Genomic DNA, 12,078 nt, shown 5'->3' with positions numbered 1-12,078 from the left:
GCTCCCGCCGACAGAACCCATTTTTTTTTTTGCCTCGTGTGCATGCCCGTATGTGTGCTAGCGCGTTCCCCCCCCCCCCCTTTTTTTTATGTCCTACCTAATGCGCGTACCTTTCGTGTACGTCTTGTGTTTGAGCATCGAGTCGATGCTTCATAGGGAGGGGGAATAATGCTACCTGGTGTTTTGAGCCAGCGAACATTCAGCATTGCGTGCCCAGCAAAACGGCGAAGAAGGCGAAAAAGTCGAAGATCCCGCGCCAGCTGGAGAACCGTCGCTCAGTGCTTGGCATTTTTCATCTCTGGCTGATGCTATTGTCACTTATGCTTGTGTTAGAGCGTGACAATATATATATATATATATGTATATGTTTTTCGTTTCAGAAAAATGTAGTTAAGAGTTAGCGGTCGTCCTGTCTGCTTCTAGTCTGTGTCTGTGTCCCCTTGCGTTTGAACAAACGATAATGCTGATGATGCGATGATGATAAAACGATGGATCCGTGCAGCTCTTCAATGAACCTCTATGATGACAACATCTGTAACCGGGTAAACGCAACTGTTCGTGTCGCTGTACAGAGACAAATGCAATGCTTTATATGTTCTGCCATATTGATCGCGTGACACACGGGGAATTTGCGGCGGTGCCCCTAGATGCCGCAGCGCGTGCGCTAGAGGAGAAGCACGACAACCAGCACGTCTTTTCTATGCTACTGCGTTGTCTCGCTGCATTGCTTCAATACTAATCTCTTTAACGTCAGCATCGGTCTTAAGTTTACAATTTAGCAAGCTCACGACATGTTCTTACCAAGTGGCTCCGGTATCTCGGGTTCATCTGAAAACGTGAAAATTTCCAAATACGAAGCATTGAAATACACCAGCAAATAAAAACCAGGCATGTAACTCATCGTCGTGAATCGTTAGCTCATATTTTGAAGTAGCGCGGTCATCTTGTACAGCAGAACACATATATAAACTGACGATAAAGAAATGACCATTAAAGCATTACCAATCTCAACTAGACCCAAACATGTATATTGCAATCTGCTAGCTGGTCCATGTGTACATCTCAATGAACAACTTCCATAAATTTCCTCCGCGTTTAACATTTCTCCCAAGCCTATATTTCTTGCACACTATTTCTGTGGAATCCTGCACGGCAAAAGACCATCCGAGAAACGCACAATTGTCTTAAGCTTACGGCATTTCGCAGAACTGAATTGCCATTCTTGGAGTGTGGTCTTCGAAGTGATCATTCGTTGAGTCTAGTTGTGAGATCTGCTAGCCTTTTGATTAGCTCTTATGATTGAGGGACCCCACTGGGAAGGCCTTGATCTCATGGCCGATCGCCATTCCACTGCAAATTTTTCGCTACATGTAGAGCTTTTCTTTAAAATTCTAATGTTTTTTCTGTCTTCAGCTTTTATGCGAAGCATATTACGAGGGCTCAACCCAGCTCCTCAGGCGCGGCGGTGACCATGAAATCACGTGACACCGTGACGTCACGACAGAGGAGAAGTGGCTTTGGCTCAACTCTTGCAAGACGGGCTGGGTGGGAATCGAACCAGGGTCTCCGGAGTGTGGGACGGAGACGCTACCACTGAGCCACGAGTACAACGCTTCAAAGCGGTACAAAAGCGCCTCTAGTGAATGCGGTGTTGCCTTAGAAACGCGCTGTTTCTAAGGCGTGCGTCTCTTGCTCAGGTGCACATTTCGTTGCCGCGCCGAACGCTGCTTTGCTCGACGCTCACCGCGTCCAATGCGGGGCGCGTAGTCGCTGCCCTGTAGCCCATTGTCTTACACCCCTTGGCGGGTCGACGGGAACGCTGTCGCGTTCCACTCTTGAAGGCGAAGAAGTAATGCATGAGTTGTTTCTTCGTCTAGCCGAACCAAATATAGCCAAGCAACAGCAGTTCACCAGGCTAAACAGTGGTTCAACAACTAAAATAAAGGCTAGTATGCTTCGCATCCTGGGCTTAACCTTACCTAAGCCACAGCCATTTTTTTGAGTACCTAATGAACTTTTCGGGTATGACTTTCTCTCTGTCTGTCTGTCTGTCTGTCTGTCTGTCTGTCTGTCTGTCTGTCTGTCTGTCTGTCTGTCTGTCTGTCTGTCTGTCTGTCTGTCTGTCTGTCTGTCTGTCTGTCTGTCTGTCTGACTGACTGTCTGTCTGTCTGTCTGTCTGTCTGTCTGTCTGTCTGTCTGTCTGTCTATCTATCTATCTATCTATCTATCTATCTATTTACTATCGATCGATCAATCTATCTATCTATCTATCTATCTATCTATCTATCTATCTATCTATCTATCTATCTATCTATCTATCTATCTATCTATCTATCTATCTATCTATCTATCTATCTATCTATCTATCTATCTATCTATCTATCTATTTATATATCTATCCATCTATAATCACTTTCCCAACAAGCTATGTCACTGGGTAGATAGTCCATTGTTTCATTGGTAGCTCATACAGATGTGCTCATGAGCATGTGTTGGTGTGCTAGCTGCTGGAGCATGATTACAAAGACGGCGCCGAATAAAACAACACACGAAGCGCCTACGTACTGTCTCGTGTTCCCCTTCGTCGTGTATTGTTTTATTCGGCGCCGTCTTTGCACTCGTGCTCATGAGACAATATTCCTAGCATTCGAACCAACTTGGGCAACAGAGTAAGCGATGATGTTTCTGTGTCGCTTTCTAATGACATATACAGCGAATTCGTTACGAGTTCTGCGGTAGCGTCACGCATGAACTTTGCGGTGGTATGACTACATGGCGCACTCTGTGAAGTGAGGAGCATCAGTAAAGGAACCCAGCGGCATAGACATATGTCCATAGTAGTATGTCGCGGCATTCCTTCAATGCTAATCGCATTGCCGTCGACATCTCCCGCAAGCCTTCAATTTTGCAAGCTTCCATCTTACTAGGTAATTCCAGATACAGAGGCCCATCTAAAAACCTGATGTTTCCAAATACCAAGCAGTGAAATTTAACAGGAAATGAAGGCGGCATGTTTAGTTCATCTTTGTGACTTGACAGCTGATCTCCTGTACCAGCATGACCATATTGTACAAAAGAAGATTTATATGAATACACGGTCAAAAATGTTACTGTTAAATCTGTAGCAACCTTGGCGAGTTGAAAACAGTTTGATTGGAAGCTGTTGTCTAATTCATCCTTTATTCAATGAACAAATTGCTTTAATCTTCCGCCTCGTTTAGCATTCTTGTGGAACCCATATTTGCAGCAAATGGTTCTGCGGAAGCCTGCAAGGTCAAGGACCACCCAAAAAATGCCATACTGCCATCCGATTGCGCACTTCCGTAGATTTGATTTGCCATATTGGGAGTATGGGGACTCCGAACTGTCCATTTATTCGATCACCGTTCCAGCGCCCATTTCTGACTAGTCGCGAAACTTTTATTGAATTCTTGTTTTTTGCTTTGGGCTACGCGCGTCTGGACTGAATTTCCCCCATTCACGAATGTAGGCGTGAGGATTGCAGAACTGCGTTTCTACGAAAATAAATATTTTAAAGGTGTCCTTTTAGATAAAAGGATCCAGACACCGATGGCAATAAATATTCATACGCACAGCTTCTGCTAACGCCTGATTGCTTACAGAGGTGCCTTCACTGTACTCATGTAACGCTTTCCGAGACAAGCACTGTAAAGGGGAACATACTCAAGTTACCTTTTTATTGGATGGCTAGGTTTGGACGTCCACAAGGGCAGTTTTGGTTTCAATGTTTTTGGTTATGCCTATGATAGCATTAACTGAAATTAAATGAGGAAAAGCAGCTAAATAAGGGCAATTTCTTAAATATATTATCTCTCTATCTAATGTGATAATCACTGCATTTCGTCTTGAAAAAAATGAATAGAAGACAGCCGGACGGGCTCCATTTATTAGGAGGAAAGCGTAGCGAAATGTTGAATGGTGAGTGTGTTACGAGGAACTGCTTAAGAAAGGCGTATTGTCAGAGTGCTTACACTGAAGAGGTATCTGTAAGTACAGTGATTACTCAGTGGGCATCATATGCTCACACTTACCTGGAGCGATTCGCAATGGATATTGACCTGCAGAAGGAGAATTAATTTGTAGACGAATTGAAATCTGGCCCGTAGGCTAAATAACAATGTGCCACAAGGCCAGCAATACTCACTCATGATCTTGCTGTGTCAGTGGCGCGTAGCCGTGGAGGGTTCCTGAAAGATCACAAGGAGAGCTTCGAAAAAGATCGCAGTGCGCCTACAAAAGAAAAAAAATGTCGAATCATTGCGTGCATACGATACACATTATATTTCTGATAAAGAACTGCAGACTGAGTGTAGAGGAAGAACATGTACAGTAATAGCTCCAAGGCAAAACAAGTGCTGCACAAAAGCGGGAACCTGCCTCGAAGGGCTGCTTAACCATCCCTCAAACCCTGCAATAACGTGCTACAATGAAGTCTCAAACGAGGCACCGTATAATGACACTTCTGACATAACGTTACTTGGCGATGACACCAGATGGCGGAAATGTTATTCCCGTGAACATCCCTTTTTCATGTGCGATCTTTTTAAAATCCATCAGAGTTCTTTAAACACCCACCTAATGAAAACACCTTACATGGTTATGGCTTATATCTTTACAAGTGTAATATCCGCACTCCATACTGTGGTGTCCTTGCGTAGGACAAAAACAAATTACTGCAAAAGGCATTTGTCACGTGCACAGCAGGTGCCATTGTTGGCGCCACGCGTGACGCGACGAGACCTAAATTTAGCCTCTCGCTCGGCGGTCTGCGAGCCGTAGCTCGGCAGTACGTTTGTAGATCCGTGCAACAGCGGTCGTGTTTGAAATTACTCACTATTAAATTGGAACGGATGAGGAGTAAGGATCAACGGCAAATATCTCAGCAACCTTTCGTTTGCAGATGACATTGTGCTGTTCAGACACACTGCGGACGACGATCTTAACAGAGTATGAGGGTGGGGTTGAAATAATCGTAGGGGACATGAACATGATGGCATGTGTCTCATCTAGGTCATGAAACCGCCGCCCGATTCTTTCACAGATACCAAGTGAACGAAACGACCGTGACGCCAATTGGCATATTATGACACGAGTGTATGACGAAAATAAATGATGGGTCATGACATGAATGTCATGACGCGCGCGTCCCATGTCGGTCATGAAACAGCCGCCTACATCGTAGTGCTCTCCCAGTTGTTTTTTTAACTCTGTAGACTCCCCGCACACTCCTTTGCCTAACATCAATTTGCACATGGTATGGAAATTACCGGCGTTCCTTTTTTTCAAATAGGCAACAAATGATGCCTGATAAAGAAAATGAGCGAAAGTACCAGATACGAATGAAAATATGCTTCGCGGTAAAGAAAAACTTAACTTTCGTATGAGCTCGAACCCGGGTGTTCTCGAAAGGAAAAGCACATTTATAACGAAAATATTCCTGCTACTCGTCAACATGTGGAACGACGCGTCAGTGGATTATGAAATGAAGGGAAGGAGGAAACCCCTGCGATGCTGGTAAAACGGAAAATGTCATCGCTGGCTGCGGCATCATCTCTGGAATTTCAGCGCTGATCAGACGTGCCGCTATAAAGGGCCCCTGAAACGGTTCGGACAAATTTTGTAGACGCGTAGGGTACAGCTTAAGTAGAACATTCGCACCACAATTTAAGTGAAGCGTTACGTATTAATGGAGCCACAAGCGATTAGAAGTTACCCTCCTCCCCAGCCATGCTTTTCCTCCTCAACTCGTTCGCCGAGCGACGGGGCTAAGCTCCGCCTTCACTGGTCCTGCGTCACGATGCGAAGTCACATCATCCACTTCCGGTTGTTTTGGAGCCCGCCCCCACCCGCGCGATACCTCTCCGCTAGCCGCTTGGCTGTCGACCCCAAGCGAGAGCTATCGAAGCAGCGTGCGTTGCGAGCATTCTGTCGTAGCGCCGAACGGGTCTGGTATTCCGTTAACCACAGGCAAGCTGGTCATATCGACAAATGACTGGAGGCATTAACATAAGCTGATGAAGGAACTTTGGCGTAGACGTACGTGAGCGGCCTGATCGGTCTGCACGGTCCAGACACTTGTTGACGCAGCGTTTAACCAGCCAAATACGCTAATATTGCTCTAACCAAGCGTCAAGCATTTTAAACATTTATGAAAACAAGGTTTTCATGATTACACTCTTGCGAAAAATACGCACCAGCAACAAAGAAGAATACGCTTCATTGCTGCTACTGTGTATGGTTCAGCTCTATGCCACCAGGTGGCTGCACCATGCAGACCATTCACATTTGCCCTTCTGCTCATCTCGGCTAATCCCGTTACGGCACAGTCAAGCGGCCAGACCCTGTCCCCTTGCGCTTACGTTTGTCCTAATAAGGGACTCGCGAAACGATAGTGCGTTAGTAATCTACCGGTGTAAACTGACTGGCACAAACGCGCAAATCCTGGCGCCGATCGGATAGCGGCAGTCCAATGCGCAGCAGCCAGTTCGCTCGTACGCTGCCCTGCAGAGGGACACGATGTCGCAGCTTGACATATTGGCAGTCGCTACGTTTGCAGTCCACAAGGCAACAATGTCGAATCATAGTGCTCGTGGAAAGACTGAGACCAACTCTGACCGCGGAGCTCTCGTCGAAATGGAGTACGTTGTAACACAAGCAGACGACACTTGCTGTGTGCCGGAAGTGCTTAAGTGTACTGAAAAATTGTTCTTGTGCATTCTCTTTATGCTACTTTCTTTTTATAAAAACAAATGAACTAACATATCAACTATTACGAAGATCATTTATTTACCATAAAGTTGGACAAATTATCGATCGCGCGCCCTGGTCAGCCAATTGGATAGCTCACCCCACTGACGTCATATGGGTAGGGGCGGCTTAAAATTCCGCCGAGCAGTGCGCTGCGATCGGCAGCAATGTGCATTTTTAAAACCTTATAATAAATTACACGCTTTACGCAGAGCACTTAGATGTGTCAATTAATGATCAGAAGGACACACTCTAACCACTCAGTACGTTTGTAGAAAATCGTCAAAAGCGTTTCAGGGTCCCTTCAACACGAAACAGCGGATGTGTGTCGCAGCCCTCTCTAATGATGAGGGATCTGTGTGGTTCTGGCTGGATAACTACTGATAGCCTAGCCATTACGTAGTTTTCTCTATGAGTGCATCCCGCCGGCTTTGCTTCGCAAAAGAAGCCTTGTCTTGTCGCCCAGCGGTTCGCATCCCCTAACTTTGCATGGGCCACGTTGAAAACTTCCTAGTGATACTAATGGGTGGTCGGAAAAACCTCACCTTGCTCGCTGGGTTTTCCAGAAGCTCCTAGCTTGACAATGCGCAAGTGTACTGCTCGCAACACGTGGGACCGCTGTCGCAGCAGCTCCTCACGGACACAGTAGCAATGGGACCTGGGGATGAAAGAAACGGTGACGTCTTCCGGACTACGCGGTGCGAATAAAGACTTGAAAGCGACGGTCGGGTAGGCAAAGGTCTTCTTCTTCTGGTTCGTGCCACGCTACCTGCACCCGCTCCGCGAGACTTGCCCATATTGTTTTTTTCGAAGCAATGGCTATGACCCACTACTGAAAACAAAAGCCATAAACTCGTGCATCTCAAATAATTTTTAACTGAAGCGCACCACCAAATGAGACGCTGATGTGACTTGGCTTATTTGTGGGATTTTCTTCCTGTCGTCAAAGGACGCGGTAGGTGTGGCAGACGTTAGCATAGACTAAACGCAGAATAGCTGAGCTTTAGTGACGATGATATATAGGGTTTTATGGCACAACGTTCAATGATGGCCAAAGAGCACCACTCAATGGTATACTGTAGTCCATGACGTGGTCAATCACAATCGGCAAATGTATATATGTAGAGTGGCTGGACAAAGCCCTAAAACTGTGGCTTTAATGTGAGAAGAATACATACGTATTGAAATAATGACAATGCCTGCTGAGGCATGCCATTGGCCTGAAAATAAGGTTTCTACTGAACAATATTTTGAAAAGTACAAATGCCAGTACTACTACTGCCTTGTCATGGCACTTAAACGCAAGAGCCTGGAGGTGTGTGCTCTAGGAGACGCTGCTAATATTTAGGAAACTTAAAACACCTTTGTTTGCGACTAATGATTCCACACCAAGAAACATGGCTGGATGAAGATAAGTTGACGGTTGGTAAGCTGCAGGAAGTCTTTCTCGCTCAGTGGCTTTCCGGTTGCCGGCAATCTTGAACGAAATAGAGTGCAGTCTGCCGCTTGCTACATTTAGCAAAAGTGGGACGTCCACCGCCAATGAAGAAGTGACTATGGCTACGTATGTGTGCCGTACTATCCTCCAGTCGACGAAACGCCAGATCCTGTCATAGCTCTTTTGCTATCCACGGCCAATTACCTAAATACGGCTTATTTACCATGCTTTAGGTTTATTTGTACCAAATGGATTGACAGCAATTTGAAGTTATTTTATCAAAAAGTCTTGCGATCTATAGCACGCTTTGCTGAGTGGATAGGATGGCTGTTTTTGTGTTGAGCACACTAGCTGACTTCTAGCTGTTCCACAGCAGCCCTCTTGACCGTGAAGGACCGCCGGCCCGAAGAGCCCGCTGCCCAATCAACCCGGGGAAAGGGGGGTTGCCGGGGTCAATGCACCAAATGCTACTGGGTTTTCCATCTGACAACGGCAACGCTATCGTATTAAATCATTTCGAATACCTTGCCGTGGCAATTCGATGGGGACTCGTCATGGTGGCGAGTGATGCGAAAAGCGGAAATAAAGAAGAAATAAAGAAATGGGTGGGAAAAAATACCACGCGAAGGCAGTTAACCAATTAGGAGACGCAGACATTCCCTCCTGCCTCCTCATGTGTTCCTCGCAGCAGCTGTGGTGGCAAGATAAAGGTATGATGCTACCTTATTTATTTATTTATTTATTGGTACCTCAAATACCCCATTTGGGGTTTTACATGAGGGGTGGGCATATTTTCCTAATATTTTCAATAAATGCCTTGAACGATGAATGACTGGAGTGGTGATTTAGACGCCAATCGGCGCAAAAAAAAAGTGAAAATTTTTTTCACGTTGAACCTAACAAATATCGATTTTATTTTAACCCAAGAGAAAGAGAAAACGGTGGGGTGCACTTACAAGGTTGGGCGCGGTGTGGTACTAGCAGACAAAACAATCTGAAACTGAAACAGAAGCCGAGGATATAACAGGCAGCGCATGCGACAGTGACGCTGCCTCCATTTATCGCTCATTCCTGCTGTTGTCAGTTGTGCTAGCTGAATGTGTTTGGCTCGCGTGTTCATCGACGTTGGTACTGTTTGTGACGTTTTTGTGCAGTATTTGCGAGTTTTGCTCGCATATATTTAAAACAAAGGCTCATTTTCCCTGAATTTGTCCAGCTGTAAATATACAGAACAGTTGTTAACACATTATTCTCACCTGCGCCTATTATTTCATAAATATTACTTATATATGTACACGAGTAATTTCACATTTAATAGAACAGTGTGGTTACTCGGACCACTGTCATTAAGTAATGAATAAATAAATATGTAATAACCGGTTTGTAAATAAATTGGCTATATCCAATACATCGTTCATCACGCGATTTTAGAAAAGATGCTCCTACGTAAGCAGCTAGAACTCAAACACAAGTTGATCATGAGGTCGAGTGGGTGGTGTCCTCTTTTCAGGACTACACTGGCCATGGCTGCTGGACGAACTTACTGGACGAGCGATTCTTGACCCGCTAGGTATCGCTGGTCAGAGTATGACTGGTAGGAGTATCGCTGGCTGTGCTAAGTGTCTTAGAATGTTGACGTTTGCACCCATACTTCCACGAGATCTGGAAGAATGTAGGGTGTTGTCATCGCACCAAGGCCAGATGCCGCAATACGTGAGTGGCTGCATATTGCTATATCTGCGTAGGTGTGGGAATGCGTTTGTTTGCATAAGTGTTAGGGCTAGTGTGTTTTCAGTCCTGAGCTTTTTGTGAGGAAGGGTGTAAATGCTGCGGTCAAGCCGCTGCATCTCGAGGCATTCGCCATCATTGGATGGTAACGGAGTGAAGGTAAAAGGTGGGGATTGACAGGATGAGTGGCGTTCTTTGTTATTGTCTGTGACTGTCCTGTGCTTCATCGTCCTATCGTCCTGCCAGTATCCTTATGCTCAACTGCACCATACCCACCGGGCACAGATATAAAGGTATACTCTCGCACTGTATCGGATATCACTCTTACCACGGCTACAATGTGCTGTCGCAATTTGTGTGCTATAACCACCAAGATATGTAGTTATAGTGTAGGAGAAGAGGGTAGTGTGTTCAGTGATGGCAAGTGAGATGTATTGGCACGAGCTGGCCAGTACGGAAAGTTCTGACACTGGAACCCCAACTCATGCGAGAGTAACGCCACCAACATATCTCGCTCATTCCTGCTGTTTTGAGTTGCGGGCGCTGTGTGCGGCTTGCCTGTTCGTTGACGTTTGTGCTGTTTGGTATTTTTTTATGTGGAGTGTTTGAGGTTTTACAGCGAAGCTGTACATAGCTAGGACACCTTTGTCGTCCGCGAACAGCCCTGGGACTATCTCGTACGTTCGTCGTCATCGTCTGCTTCCACAGCTGACTCCGTTGCCGCCCATTGCTTAAGGAGGCACGAGTCGTTCATTGCCAAGAGGAAACTATTGTCATCGTCGTCCTCGTCGTGGTCGTCTCGATCCCAATTGGGCTAAAACCACCACCACCACAAGGAGAAATCCAACCAAGTGAGCCGAAGGACAAAACTTTAATACGGCAAGCTAGGCCGATGCAACAACGAATCATATAATATAGCACAATAAACGTTTAATATTAAAGAAATTGCAAACCTCTCCAGCGGATCGCCATCGCTGGCAAGCACTGAAAGCTTTTATTTCTCATTTCAACTGTAGCCACCTCGACTCGGCGTCACGTGATATTCAGTGTCCTCTTCACCACGCGAACGCGCCAAAATGGGTTGGCCCTCAGCGGATCGGCACTGCCGCAAGGGTTCAGGTCGGAGATGCCGCCGAGGTGAACGTTGAATAGGAGCATCACAAAGTTTGGCCGCAGGTCGGTAGATGGTTTTAGCAGGTCCCTGCACTGCACATGCAGCCGTAAAGGCAATCTTTAAACGATTTCACGCGCCAACCAAGCCATTACTTATGCATGCAATAGACATCACTTGATTGTGATTATATTTCTTGATTTCAAAAACAAGAAATTAAAGATCCACATATTTGCTGAAGCGGTGAAGTGACTTATTCAAGACTGAACCCGATAGTGACAGCTACTTGAAACAGTATTTCGTCTGATGCGTAGCAAGCAACGATAGGCATTCTGAGCCACAAATAGTTCGTCACATATGATAGCAAAAAAAAAAGGCTATGCGCTTTTAATTTAGTCAACGTTTAACTTTCGTAGCTCTGATATTCTGATGTCGCGAAATATGACGTAATCGTAAACTGAAAGAACTCATAAAGGTGTGGTCTAATTTACCGTCCATCGAGTCGAGCGACGCATTTCGTCGACCAGCGGTCCCAGGACGCTGCTTTTTCTTGCGACCAGCGTTGTCCAAGTTTTCTTCTTAGTATAACTGTGTTTGCTTTTTGCAAGTGCACCACTTGCACTGAGAAGGGTCGGTATGATTGCATTAGCGAGTGTCCTGTTGATGATCGTGGTGTTTGTGAATATAATCTATGTTTTCTGGCGCGAGGGTCAGTTGTGGCCAAAGACAGGTTAAGCGTGGTGTACTCAGTGTGCACGGGTGTTATCAGTGAGAGTATGTAGTTGTAGGGTGGCTTTAAAGGGCCCGAAATTAGGCGCGCCAGAGGTTCGTAAACGGACAAAATAAAAAAACGGAGAACGACGTGATAAGTGCGCAATGAACGGAATTATGTAACATGAAAAAACCGGCAGCTCCCAGGTCTTGTGGGAATGGATCTTCTGCGAAGATGGGTGGAATGTCAACCAAGACAACGAAACGACCAAGACGTACCAGGACAGCACTAAGCCGTACCTGGCTGCATTATGACCAACTC

At 45.8% G+C, this 12,078-nt stretch overlaps 2 protein-coding genes across 25 annotated transcripts in view; both read right to left on the bottom strand.

The window, feature by feature from the left end:
- LOC135908912 (uncharacterized) overlaps positions 1-7,546 on the bottom strand; it is a 199,097-nt gene extending 191,551 nt beyond the window's left edge. For 11 of the 16 annotated variants that reach the window (XM_070524978.1, XM_070524991.1, XM_070524990.1 and 8 more), the window contains exons 1-4: positions 7,314-7,546; positions 4,166-4,251; positions 4,053-4,079; positions 802-828 (exon numbers count right to left, since the gene is read on the bottom strand). In XM_070524978.1, the coding sequence (XP_070381079.1) occupies positions 802-828; positions 4,053-4,079; positions 4,166-4,169 (58 nt within the window). In that variant the 5' untranslated portion in view covers positions 4,170-4,251; positions 7,314-7,546. The remainder of the gene's footprint in view (positions 1-801; positions 829-4,052; positions 4,080-4,165; positions 4,252-7,313) is intronic. The other 5 variants (XM_070524976.1, XM_065440746.2, XM_065440747.2 and 2 more) reach the window with 3 other exon arrangements.
- Positions 7,547-10,905: 3,359 nt separating this feature from the next.
- The window catches only part of LOC135908913 (uncharacterized), a 58,727-nt gene continuing 57,554 nt past the window's right edge, over positions 10,906-12,078 (bottom strand). For all 9 annotated transcript variants that reach the window (XM_065440757.1, XM_065440762.1, XM_065440763.1 and 6 more), the window contains one exon: positions 10,906-11,140. In XM_065440757.1, the coding sequence (XP_065296829.1) occupies positions 10,967-11,140 (174 nt within the window). In that variant the 3' untranslated portion in view covers positions 10,906-10,966. The remainder of the gene's footprint in view (positions 11,141-12,078) is intronic.

Source organism: Dermacentor albipictus, chromosome 9 (genome assembly GCF_038994185.2).
Source record: "Dermacentor albipictus isolate Rhodes 1998 colony chromosome 9, USDA_Dalb.pri_finalv2, whole genome shotgun sequence".
Lineage (NCBI taxonomy): Eukaryota > Metazoa > Arthropoda > Arachnida > Ixodida > Ixodidae > Dermacentor > Dermacentor albipictus.
This window is presented reverse-complemented; position numbering and strand designations above follow the sequence as displayed.